The sequence below is a fragment of the Carassius gibelio genome, chromosome A14, assembly GCF_023724105.1.
Source record: "Carassius gibelio isolate Cgi1373 ecotype wild population from Czech Republic chromosome A14, carGib1.2-hapl.c, whole genome shotgun sequence".
In the NCBI taxonomy this organism is placed as follows: domain Eukaryota; kingdom Metazoa; phylum Chordata; class Actinopteri; order Cypriniformes; family Cyprinidae; genus Carassius; species Carassius gibelio.
Window position 1 is genome coordinate 19796578 of NC_068384.1, and position 13222 is coordinate 19809799.

A 13222-nucleotide genomic window follows, 5' to 3' on the forward strand; every position below is an offset into this window, starting at 1 on the left:
AACCAGAGTTTGTTTGATTGAATGTGTTGGTTTCATTGGGCTTTATTACAGTCGTAGAGACCGTAAACCACAGGATGCACGTACACTGCCTTTGGAGATGTAGTTGTTGTCGTGCATGATGTCTCTGGCCAGTCCAAAGTCACAGATCTTGACCAGTTTGCCCTCACAGATCAAAACGTTTCTTGCTGCCAGATCCCGATGCACACACTGACAGACAGACAGACAGACAGACAGACAGAAAGACGTTTTACTTAGCAGTTTCTCTCATTATTTCAAAGAAGGTTAGTCTACTTACTGGTGCAGTACACATTTATGTCAGTAGATGGTGATGTGAGTTTATATTAAAACATGCATGACGGACACCTTTGGGTCAAAGGAGGTGAGCAATTGGATTAATGTGATCATTTTCGGTCTTATGTTTAGAAATGCCAGGTCAGCATTTTTATTAGCTATTGCCGTTTTCTAAAGTCAGAACACAACACATTTATTTTATCATATGTTACAGATTTTATTACAGCATTGCAAGCAGCCAAGAAAAACGTGTGTATTACTATGACTTATCCTGGACTAATATGGAATAAAGATGATATTTGTGGAGACAGATTGCTGAAATAGGTTCACAAATTTTGACAGCTTATCTCAATTCCTCATGGAAACTGTTTAGTGTATAAATACAACAATAGTCAAGAAGTTCATATATATATATATATATATATATATATATATATATATATATATATATATATATATATATATATATATATATATATATATATATAAAAAACCTTTTTGTAGTTAATTCAGTTTTAACTAGTTTCTGTTTTTTTTTTTTTTTTTTTTACTGTTCATTTCATGTGAATCACGTTGTATTTTTACATTGTCTAATGTAAAGTTAACTGTAAAAGTTAATTGTCTAAGTAAGTTAACTTAAAAATGACTTTACATATTAAGTTTGTAAAATGTAAAAGGAAAACAATTTGATTTTGAACCCATAGTCAAATATTTGCTCTCGTTAAAGTCATAAAATCACTTAATAATTTAAGTCATTTCGTGTCTTAAGTAAATGTATCTTGATTTAAGAATGTTAAGATATTTGAACTGGAAAAACAAGACAGAATTACTGCAGAAGAACATTTTTATTTATTTTTTTTTGCAATTTAAACATTTTAATAATGACATTCTCGCATCCCAAAGTATGTGTGTGTTTGGTTTTACCTCGGGGACAAAAACTGGAAGTGTTAGACAAAGATTTTGGGTCTGAGTTTGTCTGTAGACTTAATCTTAAACAACAGAGCTGACATGTGTTCATTTAGATATGTGTGTGTGTGTGTGTGTGTGTGAGAGAGAGAGAGAGAGAGAGAGAGAGAGAGAGAGAGACACTCACATTCTTTGAAGCCAGGAACTCCATGCCTTTGGCCACCTGATAACTGAAACCCACGAGATCAGTGTAGCTCAGAACCGGAGAATCACTGATGACCAGAGAGTGATCCACCCTGTGACCTGTGATAAACACACACACACACACACAACATCTGTTTGCAAACACACACAAAAAAAAACATGCAATACCATGGTATTCTCTGAAGCACCTCTGAAAAGAAATTGAATCAGCACAACTGTTTTCAGCACTGATAATAATCAGAAATGTTTCTTATAAGCGTTAATTGTGATTATTATAAATAATTATTATTTTTAATATATATTTTTTACTTTTCTGAATTTACTGTGCTATTAATTATTAATAACAAATGCAATGCAATGCAAATCAGAAATATTTTAATAATAATTGTTTACTGAAATAACTGTAATAGATAATTATTTATACATGCAATCAAAATGCACAATTTTATATAAATAATGTGTTGTTGTTTTTTTTTTTTTGCACAAAATATATTTATTAATAAATGCAATGCAATTAAAATGCACAATTTGATGTTTTATAATGAATATTTTTGGGGGTTTTCTGTATTAAGAAGACAGTATCACAGTAATGCCGAGCTTTGAGAGGCTTGTAGCTGCAGCTGATCTGAAGGTCTGCAGTACTGTACCTTGCTCCTGATAGATGTCTTGCTGGTAAGGAGACTCGTAGGGTGACGGCTGGATATCTGCGTACTTGATGGAGTCTGAGAGCTCCAGCATTGGCACGTATTGGGTCTGCTCGTCTTTGGTCATGTCCATGTATCCTCCATCACACTCGCTGCCGAACGACACGTATCTGCAGAGCACAGATTTATTAGCCAATTACATAGAATGCTACACTTGAGCATGACTGATATTTAACATGGCATTTCATGTTATTTATAAACTTACACTACCGGTAAAAATTATGGAATAACTAATATTTTAAAGTTTTTGTTTCCTCTGCTCACCAAGGCTGCATTTATTTGCTAAAAACAGTGAAATATTATTACCATTTTAAATATTTAAAAATGTCATTTATTCCTGTGATCAAAGCTGAATTTTTAGCATCATTCCTCCAGTCTTCAGTGTCACATGATCCTTCAGAAATCATAATAATAAACTGATTTGCTCAAGAAACATTTCTGATCAGTATCAATGTTGAAAACTGTTGTGCTGGTTAACATTTATGTGGAAACTGTGATGCAGTTTATTTTTAAGGATTCTTTGATGAATAGAAAGGGCAAAATAATTTTATTAGAAAATTATTTACAATTTATTTTTTAAATAAATACATCTATATTTTATTTGAAATAGAAAATAGAAATATTATTTAACATCATAATTGTCCTTACTGCCACTTTTGATTAACTGAATGCAGCCTTGAATAAAAGTATATATCTCCAAACTTTTAAACAGTAATGTATCACGTTTTTCCACAAAAACATGAAGCAGCATCAAATCAAAATATTAGAATGATTTCTGAAGGATCATGTGACACTGAAACCTGGAGTAACAATGCTGAAAATTCAGCTTTTGCAAGAATAAATTACATTTTACAATATAGTCGCATAGAAAACAGCTACTTGGAATTGCAATAATATTCCACAGTTTTTTACTGAAAATTAAGAAATGCAGCCTTGGTGAACTGGAGAGACGTCTTTCAAAAACATAAAAAAAGAATAATTCCAAACTTTTATTGATATGTGCAAAAGAAGAATGCTCAATTATCTTACTCTTTCACATCGCTGTCGTTACACATCTGGTTGCCGTTGTTAATGTGGTTCTTGTCGGCGTAGTACTGGAGGAAGCTGTTCTTGTTCCTGTGCAGATAGTCGACCAGATCCCCATAGCGGCAGTATTCTGTCACCAGATACAGCGGCCCTGCGGAACAACAAATAAAGACACAACAAACCTGAAAAAGGTCTGATCTAAGGAGTTCAGCAGCGTTAAATGTGCGGGCCGGCTCGGCTGCCGTCTGCTCACCGTGTTTGGTGCAGGCTCCCAGCAGGTTGACGATGTTGAGGTGAGGACCCAGGTGACTCATGATCTTGAGTTCAGACATCAGAGCTTGAGTCTCGCTCCTCCGCGCCGTCGCTGCAGTGAGCACACAACACCATTAACTACAATCATCGATCACACTCACATATGTGTGTGTTTCACACGCACATTTCAGCATTTTCACTGCCACTTTAGTGGCGGACTGCGAGTGGCCGAAACCGTACGCCGTCGCCTCCACAACACGCCCGAAGGCTCCAGATCCCAGCGTCCGGCCTGAAGAAACACATGCATTTCAGTACAAAAACACCTGGACTTAATGAATGATTGCTAGGCCTGTGTTCAGTGTCCATGCACAGGAAAAGCTGAGTATTGAGATAAGACTATAGGAAGTGTGTCCCGCTCTCACCCAGCACCAGACTGTCCCGGGGCATCTCCCAGGCCAGGTCGTAGGGCAGGTGAATGGGGTCGACGTAGATGTACTCGTGTCCATCCAAACTGACCGATTCGATCACCTTCCACCTGATTTCGTAGCGCGGCTTCTGCAGAGTTCCAGTTCAGCAATTGTTAAAACCTAAACGCTACGTCTGAGTCAGAGAGACAGGAAGTGAGGTCACTGACCTTCCTCCACACAGCGACGAGGATGATGATGGAGATGATGGCGATGACCACCAGCGCTAAGACAGCAGCCAGAACGGCCACCTGAGAAAACAACGCTGGAGAGAAAACACAGTCTTTATCAACTCAGTTAAAAATAATTTCCTGTGCTACATTTCTCTCATTGAATAACCCTTACACATTAAAATATGTCAAAATGGTACAAAACCGAAGACTCGTGTTGACTTTAAATCAAAGCAACCGGCTCATATATAAGACTGTGGGCTCATATATAGAGTCAATAAGAAGTGTTTCCCGCCGCTCTGGGTTTTCTCACGGCTGAACCAGTATCAGGTTTTCAAAGAGCTCGACGGGTTTCACGCCACGTTCACGGAGCTAATGAAAGTCCTTCTGTGTTTGATCTCCACGTGTGCTGCTCCATTCAGTAGATCCTCATTTCACACATTCAGAAAGAGGCTTTAACACCCTCCCTCCCGACACACACACACACACACACACGTGACTCACTGCTGTGGACCAGTCTGATGTCTCGGGCTCGGGCTCCTCTCTCGTTGCGGGCCTCGCAGCGGATGGAGAGCAGCTGCGGCCGCAGGAGAGTCAGCTGACTGTGCACCTGGTGGATCTTGCGCCTGATGTTGTAGGTGAAGTTCGTCTGGATGGTGACTTTCTCAGGATCCTCCTCTAGAGGGCTCCACGCCACACTTCTGTTACTGCACCTGATGACAACAGACGGGAATATTAATGTACTGATTACTGCATACTGTACAGTATATACATATTGGTTAGATATAAATATTAGTTGTGTTTTATATTAGTTATTATAACATAATACAAGCATATGTTTGCAGTGTTTCTCCAATTTTCTGTAAGAAAATATATATTTATTATATTTAATATCATATTTTATTAAAGGGGGGGGGGGGGGGGGTGAAATGCTCGTTTTCACTCAATATCCTGTTAATCTTGAGTACCTATAGAGTAGTACTGCATCCTTCATAACTCCAAAAAGTCTTTAGTTTTATTATATTCATAAGAGAAAGATAATCTGTACCGATTTTTCCCCGAAAAACACGACCGGCTGGAGGCGTGACGTGTGGGCGGAGCTAAAGAATCACGAGCGCCAGTAGGCTTTTGCGTTGAGAGCGTTTGGAAGCTGTGACTTTACCTTGAGGAAAGCAGTTTTACTCACCGCCTGCGGTTCCAACACACGATCGTGACCCTTTTTCGTTGGGACTGCATTATCCTTAAGAAATAAACGATACGCAAATCTGTCGTCAAACTGGGCCTTGTTTGTAAAACAAGCATCTTCGAAATGCAGGGAACAAACAAAAACACTTGCACAACTCCGTTGATGCTCTGTAAAAATAAACTCCATCCACTGGTCCCTTAATGCTGTTTCTCTTTTGGTAATCTGTGCAGGGTTGTCTTGTCCTGGCAACCAAAAACACATTTCTTTTTTGACATTTCGCGACGCTCTCGCTCTGATCAGTGAAGTCTGTTGTGCTCTCAGTGCTCTGCTATACGGGAGCGCGCGCTCTTCCGGCAAACGTGCCCTCAGGACCCATATAAGGAAATTCCGCTCCATCTAACGTCACACAGAGCCATACTCGAAAAAAACTTTCCGAAACTTGTGACAAACCGGAAGGAGTATTTTTGGAACAGAAATACTCCTTCAAACGTACAACTTAATTTTTGAAACTTTGTCCATGTTTAGCATGGGAATCCAACTCTTTAACAGTGTAAAAAAACTCAGTATGCATGAAATAGCATTTCACCCCCCCCCCCCCTTTAAACTAAAAAGTTGAACGAAGTATGAAATTAAATTATTAAATTCAACTTTATTAAACTAATTAAAAAGTTAAACAAATTAAATATCTAATTAAATTTTACACATATTTATTTGCTAATAAATGTACTTAATTTTAAACAAAGTAAATTAGCAAATGAAACAAAAAAAATAATAATTCCTTATTTGATAATGAATTTTAATCTATGTAATATTTTAATTATTAAATATTTGGTATTTCATTTAATATTTATTTTTTAAGTAATATATATATATATATATATATATATATATATATATATATATATATATATATATATATATATATATATAATTATTATTATTATTATTACATTTAACATTAAGTATATGCTTTATATATATATATATATATATATATATATATATATATATATATATATATATATATGTGTGTGTGTTTTATGTATATATATATATGTATATATATATATATATATATATATATATATATGTGTGTGTGTGTGTGTGTGTGTGTGTTTGTATATTTATATGTAATATTTTTTTTTATAATCATATTTGTATTTTGCACATTTTAGCAAATAATCTCTATATAGCAAATTAAGTAGGTCCTAAACATCTTATACATCTTCCCAAACATGTAAAAAATGTGAAAATGAATATTTTACATAATACGTACTTTAACAAAATGCACAAAGGCAATTTACAAACCAGAACAAACAGACCCAGTAATATACATGCATTATATCTGCTCACACACTTAATGCAGTGCCCTCATAAGTGTGCTGCGCCCACGAAGGAAGTGAGCTGTGATAGGAAAGGTGTGCACTAATGGCCGTTACAGCATATGTGCTATATATTATTCATATAGAAGTGTTTCTGTGCAGCTCTTTGGTGTTTTAATCAGTGTGTGTGCAGTGTCTGGATGATGGACAGACACAACCTTCATTACGCTGATGTGTGTGTTTATGTAATGCTTTCTGAGTGCTCTGCAAACTCATTAGCCCTATATTTACTCATCTCGCAAACAACTTATATTCAATATGAATGAGAGTCATTAAAGGGGAACTATTTAAAAAATGTTGGCTGATGCATCTCACATTATGCACTGCTCGATTTGGTGGGAGCCTAACAAATGCACAGACTCATATACAGTCGGATGTTTTTTTGTAATGATGATGATGATGATGAAGGTGTGTCATTACTTGGGCATGCTGTCACAGCTGAACCATTGAATGCTGGGAGACGGTACTCCCTCCGCCACACAGGTGACCGCGTGCTTCTTACCAGGAAGCTGATGGTCAGAGAGTTCAGTTATCTGTGGAGGAACTACAGAGACAGGAAATGACATCAGACGACAACATTAATACACACAAAAACCAAACAGAAAATAACTGATCAAGAAGCTTAAAGATGAATAGCCTTTTTTTAAACTACAAGTAATGAGTAATTTATTTGTTTATTAATTGAATTAAATCAATTAAAATTGGCATTAAATATTACATTAAATTAACATAATTAAATATTAAATTACATGTACTCAGGTTAACTTAATATTTAAATTACATATTTAAAAATATTCAATTATTTACATAATACATTAAATATTAAACTATTAAAATATGAAATGAAGTGAAGTTAATTATCAAATAAATGCATTAAAATTGGTTAAAATAATTAAATATTATATTATATTTTAATGGGATTAAACAAATGAAATATTAAAATAAAATAAACTATTAAAATATGAAATAAAGTAAAATTCTCAAATAAATTCATCAACATTAAATTCAACTACTTACATTTTAAATTAAACAAATAACATATTGGATTAAGTAAAATTAATTGATGAAATAAATTAATCATTTAACTAAACAATTTAAAATAACATATGTAATTAAATTAAACAAATTAATATTTTGTTAAATATTTAAGTACATGAATTGAAATGAAATTTAATTAAATTCACGGTTTCACAGTAATCCTAACATGTGACACTGAAGACTGGAGTAATGATGTTGAAAATTCAGCTTTGCATCACAGGAATAAATTACATGTTACAATAAGATCACAACAGCTACTTTAATAATGATATTTCACATTTTATTAGTTTTACTGTATTTTTTAACAAATAAATGCAGCATCTATGAGACTTTAAAAGCATTCAAAATCTCACAGACACCAAACTAAATTAAATTGCATTACATTACATTACATGCAGAGTTTCACAGTGATCCCAACAGCTGGTGTTATTCTTGGCCCAGACTTAAACGGATGTCTGTTTTCAGGAAATGGGGCGGTGTGTAAATAGATGTCAAACTGTCTCACCTTTCACCTCTAGGTCAAAGGTCAAGTCTTTAAAGTCATCATCGTTTTGGACACTGACGGTGTAGAGACCCATCTGCTCCAGTCGGATCCTGACCAGGGTCAGCGTGCTGACAAACCTGAAGAGGATTCAGAGCACACGTCTGACATCTTGTGGAAAGGTTAAATGTTGTTTAATTGAGCTCATGTACTGAGAGAGTCTTTACCGGGTCTCATTTTCCTGTATTGTGTTGTGTCCTGTAATAGCAGTGCCGTCTTTAGTCCAGTGGACGGTGGGTTTGGGATACGCCTGGATCTCCACCTTCAGCTCCACGTTTTCTCCAAGCTGCGCCGAGACGCTTCTGTCCAGTTCAGAAGAAAGAGCCACGAATCCTTTCTCTACAGACAGACAGATGAAAATATCACGAGTTACACTGAAGTCTATCAGGGTTTCCAGAAAAATAATAAGCAGCACAACTGTTTTAAACAATGATGATAATCAGAAATGTTTCTTGAGCAGCAAATCAGTACATTAATATGATTTCTGAAGGATGATGTGACACTGAAGACTGGAGTAATGATGCGGAAAATTGAGCTCTGATCACAGGAATAAATTACATTTTGTTGTTGTTGTTGTTTTAATCTTTTCATTAAAATAAATGCAGTCTCTGTGAGCATGAAAGACTTTAAAATTATTACAAATCTCACCTACCCCAAACTTTTGAAAGCTGGTGTATCAAATTATGATGCCTTATAAGCACGACAGAGTGAATTTTGCTTGCTCATCTTTCTACATAATCTATTTAATATTCCATAAGTGAGCTCATAATCGCAGCTGATTGTGGTAAAAGCTTTCTTCATAAAGGCTTGCCTGCAGTCACTGTATCCTGTGTGTGTAAGTGCTGCAGACCGCAGTGACCTACAGTCAGCTCCTGTGACTCTTGTATACCCTAATCCAGAGTTTCATCATGTTAAACATAAACTCATTCCCTTCAGCAGAAGGTCGCATTCAGACGAAAAAAAATCTTTAAAAAAAGATAAATCATTTATGCAGTTTTCATGTTTTTAATTAACTCTAATAACGCTGTTGTTGACTGTCACTGATTTGAGTAGCCAGGCTTTATTCTATACTTGTTGTAAATGTGATGCATCTGCAGCTCTTACCCAGTACAGTGATGTTGATACTGGCTGAAGCTTTATGGTTCTCCACACCCTCATGCACCCGACAAACGTACTGTCCTGATCCGGCCAGAGACACGTTTGTGATGTTGAGACATGATCGCATGCTCACGGACGACAGGACATCAGTCAAGATTTCAACGCCCCTTGCCTGAGGGGATAAAGGTTTGGGGTTTTCAGTGTTAGAAATGAACTTTTCCATTAGCATGTAATATTTGCTCCCAGAAAATGATTTTCAGGGGTATTTCTTTTCTTTCTTTTTTTTTTATCATGCAAAAATATTATAAAATATATATATATAATTTTTCCATTATCTATCTATCTATCTATCTATCTATCTATCTATCTATCTATCTATATATATATATATATATATATATATATATATATATATATATATATATATATATATATATATATATATAGTCATATAATATAAATAAATAAAATGTGAAATTGTTCCATTTTTTCAAAGCAAATGTCTAATAATTAGAATATTTATTAATAATTACCACAAAAAATAACATTCAAAAACACACTAAGTTGTTCAAACAAACTCCACAATTTGAATTTTAGGTGCATTTTTGTTGCATTTTTGCCCCAAAGGAAGCTTAATTTTTGACTAGTGTATATTTACATGTATTTATTTGGCAAGGACTTTTATCCAAAAGCGATTGCATTGCATTCACTGCAAAAAAACAACAACAAAACAACAACAACAAACTGTATTTTTAACTTGTTTTCCTGTTCAAAATTCTAAAAGTCCTTCAAAATAACATATATTTCCTTTAAAAGCAAAATGACTTTGCTTCTCAAGTACATGCATCCTGGTTTAGGAACGTTTAGATATTTGTTCTGGAAAAAAAAAAGACCAAAATACTGAGGAGGAAATTGTTCAGTGGAATCAAACCCATATTTCCTGAGAATTCAAACCCATGATTATGTCGTTGATAGCACCATGGTTGTGTTAACAATTTAACTGACCCCTCTAAACCAGCAAACCTAAGCAGTGGAGACCAGTTCAGTGCAGTCAAAACCAGCAAACCACCTCAGGCTGATTTACTGTAATCTGTTTTTTTTTTACATTTAAATTAACATTAACAATTATGCTAATGTGCATAAACTAGAACTAAAATCTTGCCTCTGGTGTCTTTATCATTTTTTTCCCTCTTAATAAAAACACATGTTCCTCGTGAAGGTGTGGTCATACATCTCAAGCTCATTTCAACATGCAGAGCTTCTCATGGGAGCTCTCAGTGCTCGATCGAGAAATAATGAAAACAAAGAGTTTTATTTTCAGCCCACTCACGTCTTTGTTGGGAAAGTCCCAAAGGAAGTAGACGAGCTCCGCGCCATGAACAGTGCAGTTGACGTTCAGCATCTCGCCCTGTTTCAGGACCGTTTTGGAGGCGTTGATGATTGGATCCAGAGCCTCGGGAGCTGGGAAAGAACAAAAACGGCTATTGGTTGATATACAGAAAAACAAATCATCTGATGAGCTCATGAGAGACACGGTCCGGTTATTGATAACAGATGTGCAACACATGGACTCTCTCTATGATTTAACCATCTTACAAACACAAATTAAAAGAAAATGTTGAGTATTTTAACTCAAAACAGTAAATAATTGCCTGTAAATAAATGTTGATACGTGAATGGTAAATACAATCGTAAATATCTGTAATATTAAAGCATTAGCAGACCATATAGGACAGTTACGAAAATCATTTATTCTACACTGCAAAAATATGCTTGTTTATGCTTAAGACAAGAAAAAAAATAATTTCCAACGGGGTCAGAAAAAAAATAAACAACGGACAAACTAATTCAACCAAGTTGATTTTGATTTTGAAGCCCAAAAAAGTGCATCCATACATCATATAAAGTGCTCCAGATGGCTCCGGGTAGTTGATAAAGGGCTTCTAAAGCAAAGCCCATGTGTTCGAAAATATCCATATTAAAACACTCATGTTCACAGGAGAGTGGCGCAGCAGCTTATGACGTGTGACGTAGGTGTAGTGCAAACTCTGGAGAGAATATGCTAGTCTTGTGAGAACCAAGCTTTTGTTTTGCAAAGAAATACCACGTGAAGAAGTGAATTGTTTTAGCCAGGCTCTATATTTTATTAGTGTTAAATTGGTGCATTTGTGTGTATATCCGGGATGCTTAAACATAACTAAAGTCACGTTTGTCACTTCTCACCGGAGCTTACGCTACACCGAAGTCATACTTAATGTCACTCTCTAGTGAACTGTGTACAACAGTTAGTGGAAGCTAAAGATTATGGTTTACACAAATGCATCTCTCCACTTCAGAATTTATATGATGTTTTATAAACAAAGTTCGGGAGGAGCACGATTAGATAATCATCCAATTTGGCACAGGTGCATCTCGTTAAGATAATCATCTTAACTAGCACAATAGTCTATAAATATGCAGCCTTCCTACCTCTGTCCAGTTTTTCAGCTTTTGGTTTTCCTCCTTTGGCCTTAATATCACAGACTCAATTTTTTTTTGTACAACGACGATACCGGTACTGGGGATTTTTCGTATCCTCCGTCGCAATCTACCAGCCCTAAGCTTACGCCTGTACACTTCAGCTCCAGGCTTCATCATCACAGCCGCCGCTTTGCTCGACTAACCACATGCTCTCCACAATGCAGAGGCTTAACCACGCCTCCACCTTCTTGGGCAGCTGTGGCCTAATGGTTAGATATTTGGACCTGTAACCCGAAGGTTGCAGGTTTGAGTCTCTGTGCTGGCAGGAGATGTAGGTGGGAGGGAGTGAATGAACTGCGCTCTCTTCCACCCTCAATGCCCATGGCAGAGGTGCCCTTGAGCAAGGCAGTGAACTCCCAGTTGCTCCCCAGGCGCTGGATATATAGCAGTCCACTGCTCCGGGTGTGTGTTCACGGTGTGTTTACTTCTCACTGCTGTGTGTGTGAACTTTGATTGGTTAAATGCAGAGCACCAATTACGAGTATGGGTTACCATACTTGGCAAATGTCACGACTTTCACTTTCACTTTCTTCCCTGACATCCCGGTATCATTTAGCCATGCAAATATATAATCAGATCGGAAAGTGTTTAAGCTTGAAGCAAACACTGATTTATTCAGACTAATCATTCTCACGGAGGGTAAACAAAGCGGATCTGTACAATCTATTCTTCATCTCCTCGAGCTTTGGGTCACAGCGGCAGGACTCAAATAGACTGGGCTATGCCCCAGTTCTCAACGCAGCAAAACCTCATTTGCTTCCCGCTTCAGCTCAACTTTTTCACTGCGGCTCTTCCGTCCACAGCGCCGCATGTAGCCAGGGCTTGAGCTCTTGTAGCCATAGACATGCATGTCAAAGAAAGTAATTTCTCCTACTACTTCGAACATCTCTTTTTTTTCAGTGGTCTCCAGCTCCCATAACACATATCTGTTAGGCTGTTTCTGCTAGCTGTGCAGGCTGCACAGGCTCTTCAGCATTTTCCCCCCAAATAATACAAGCCCACGTGGACTACAGCTACAGCAGCTAAAACTAGTGGAATGCAATGCATGCCCTCACATCTCAGTCTTTTCCTCCTGCTACTTCTAAACCTTTTCCTCTTCAGCGGCCTTCAGCTTGCATAGCAGATGCTAGCATGAAGCTCCCTCTGCTAGCCATGCAGGCTGCACAGCTTCTTTAGGATGTCAAAACCCCACTTAAATGTCAGGCGGACTCTGCTGACAATTGCAGCCCATGCTCCTCTTCCTCAAAGCTCCCTACTTCATTTAAAATGACACTGTCTTCCATATCAAGTTCCGGCTCTCCTCAAGCTTCAAGATGCAGCAAGTTTAGGTCATCCCCAGATTCAGACGCTTCTCAGACTGCACTGCCTCCCTCCTCCTCTCAGCCAATCACTGCCACAGCTTCAGCTGCAATACAGCATGCAACTGGCGTGGCTTCTCAA

At 36.9% G+C, this 13222-nt stretch overlaps 1 protein-coding gene across 1 annotated transcript in view; it reads right to left on the reverse strand.

Annotated features, from left to right (window-relative positions):
• LOC128027781 (platelet-derived growth factor receptor beta) overlaps positions 1–13222 on the reverse strand; it is a 39129-nt gene that overhangs the window by 8205 nt on the left and 17702 nt on the right. Inside the window, exons 5-18 of the mRNA XM_052615649.1 lie at positions 10593–10723; positions 9269–9434; positions 8332–8503; positions 8129–8244; positions 7006–7129; positions 4522–4730; positions 4018–4112; positions 3806–3938; positions 3568–3672; positions 3385–3495; positions 3135–3282; positions 2049–2215; positions 1385–1500; positions 85–207 (exon numbers count right to left, since the gene is read on the reverse strand). Coding sequence (XP_052471609.1) covers positions 85–207; positions 1385–1500; positions 2049–2215; positions 3135–3282; positions 3385–3495; positions 3568–3672; positions 3806–3938; positions 4018–4112; positions 4522–4730; positions 7006–7129; positions 8129–8244; positions 8332–8503; positions 9269–9434; positions 10593–10723 — 1916 coding nt within the window. The remainder of the gene's footprint in view (positions 1–84; positions 208–1384; positions 1501–2048; positions 2216–3134; positions 3283–3384; positions 3496–3567; positions 3673–3805; positions 3939–4017; positions 4113–4521; positions 4731–7005; positions 7130–8128; positions 8245–8331; positions 8504–9268; positions 9435–10592; positions 10724–13222) is intronic.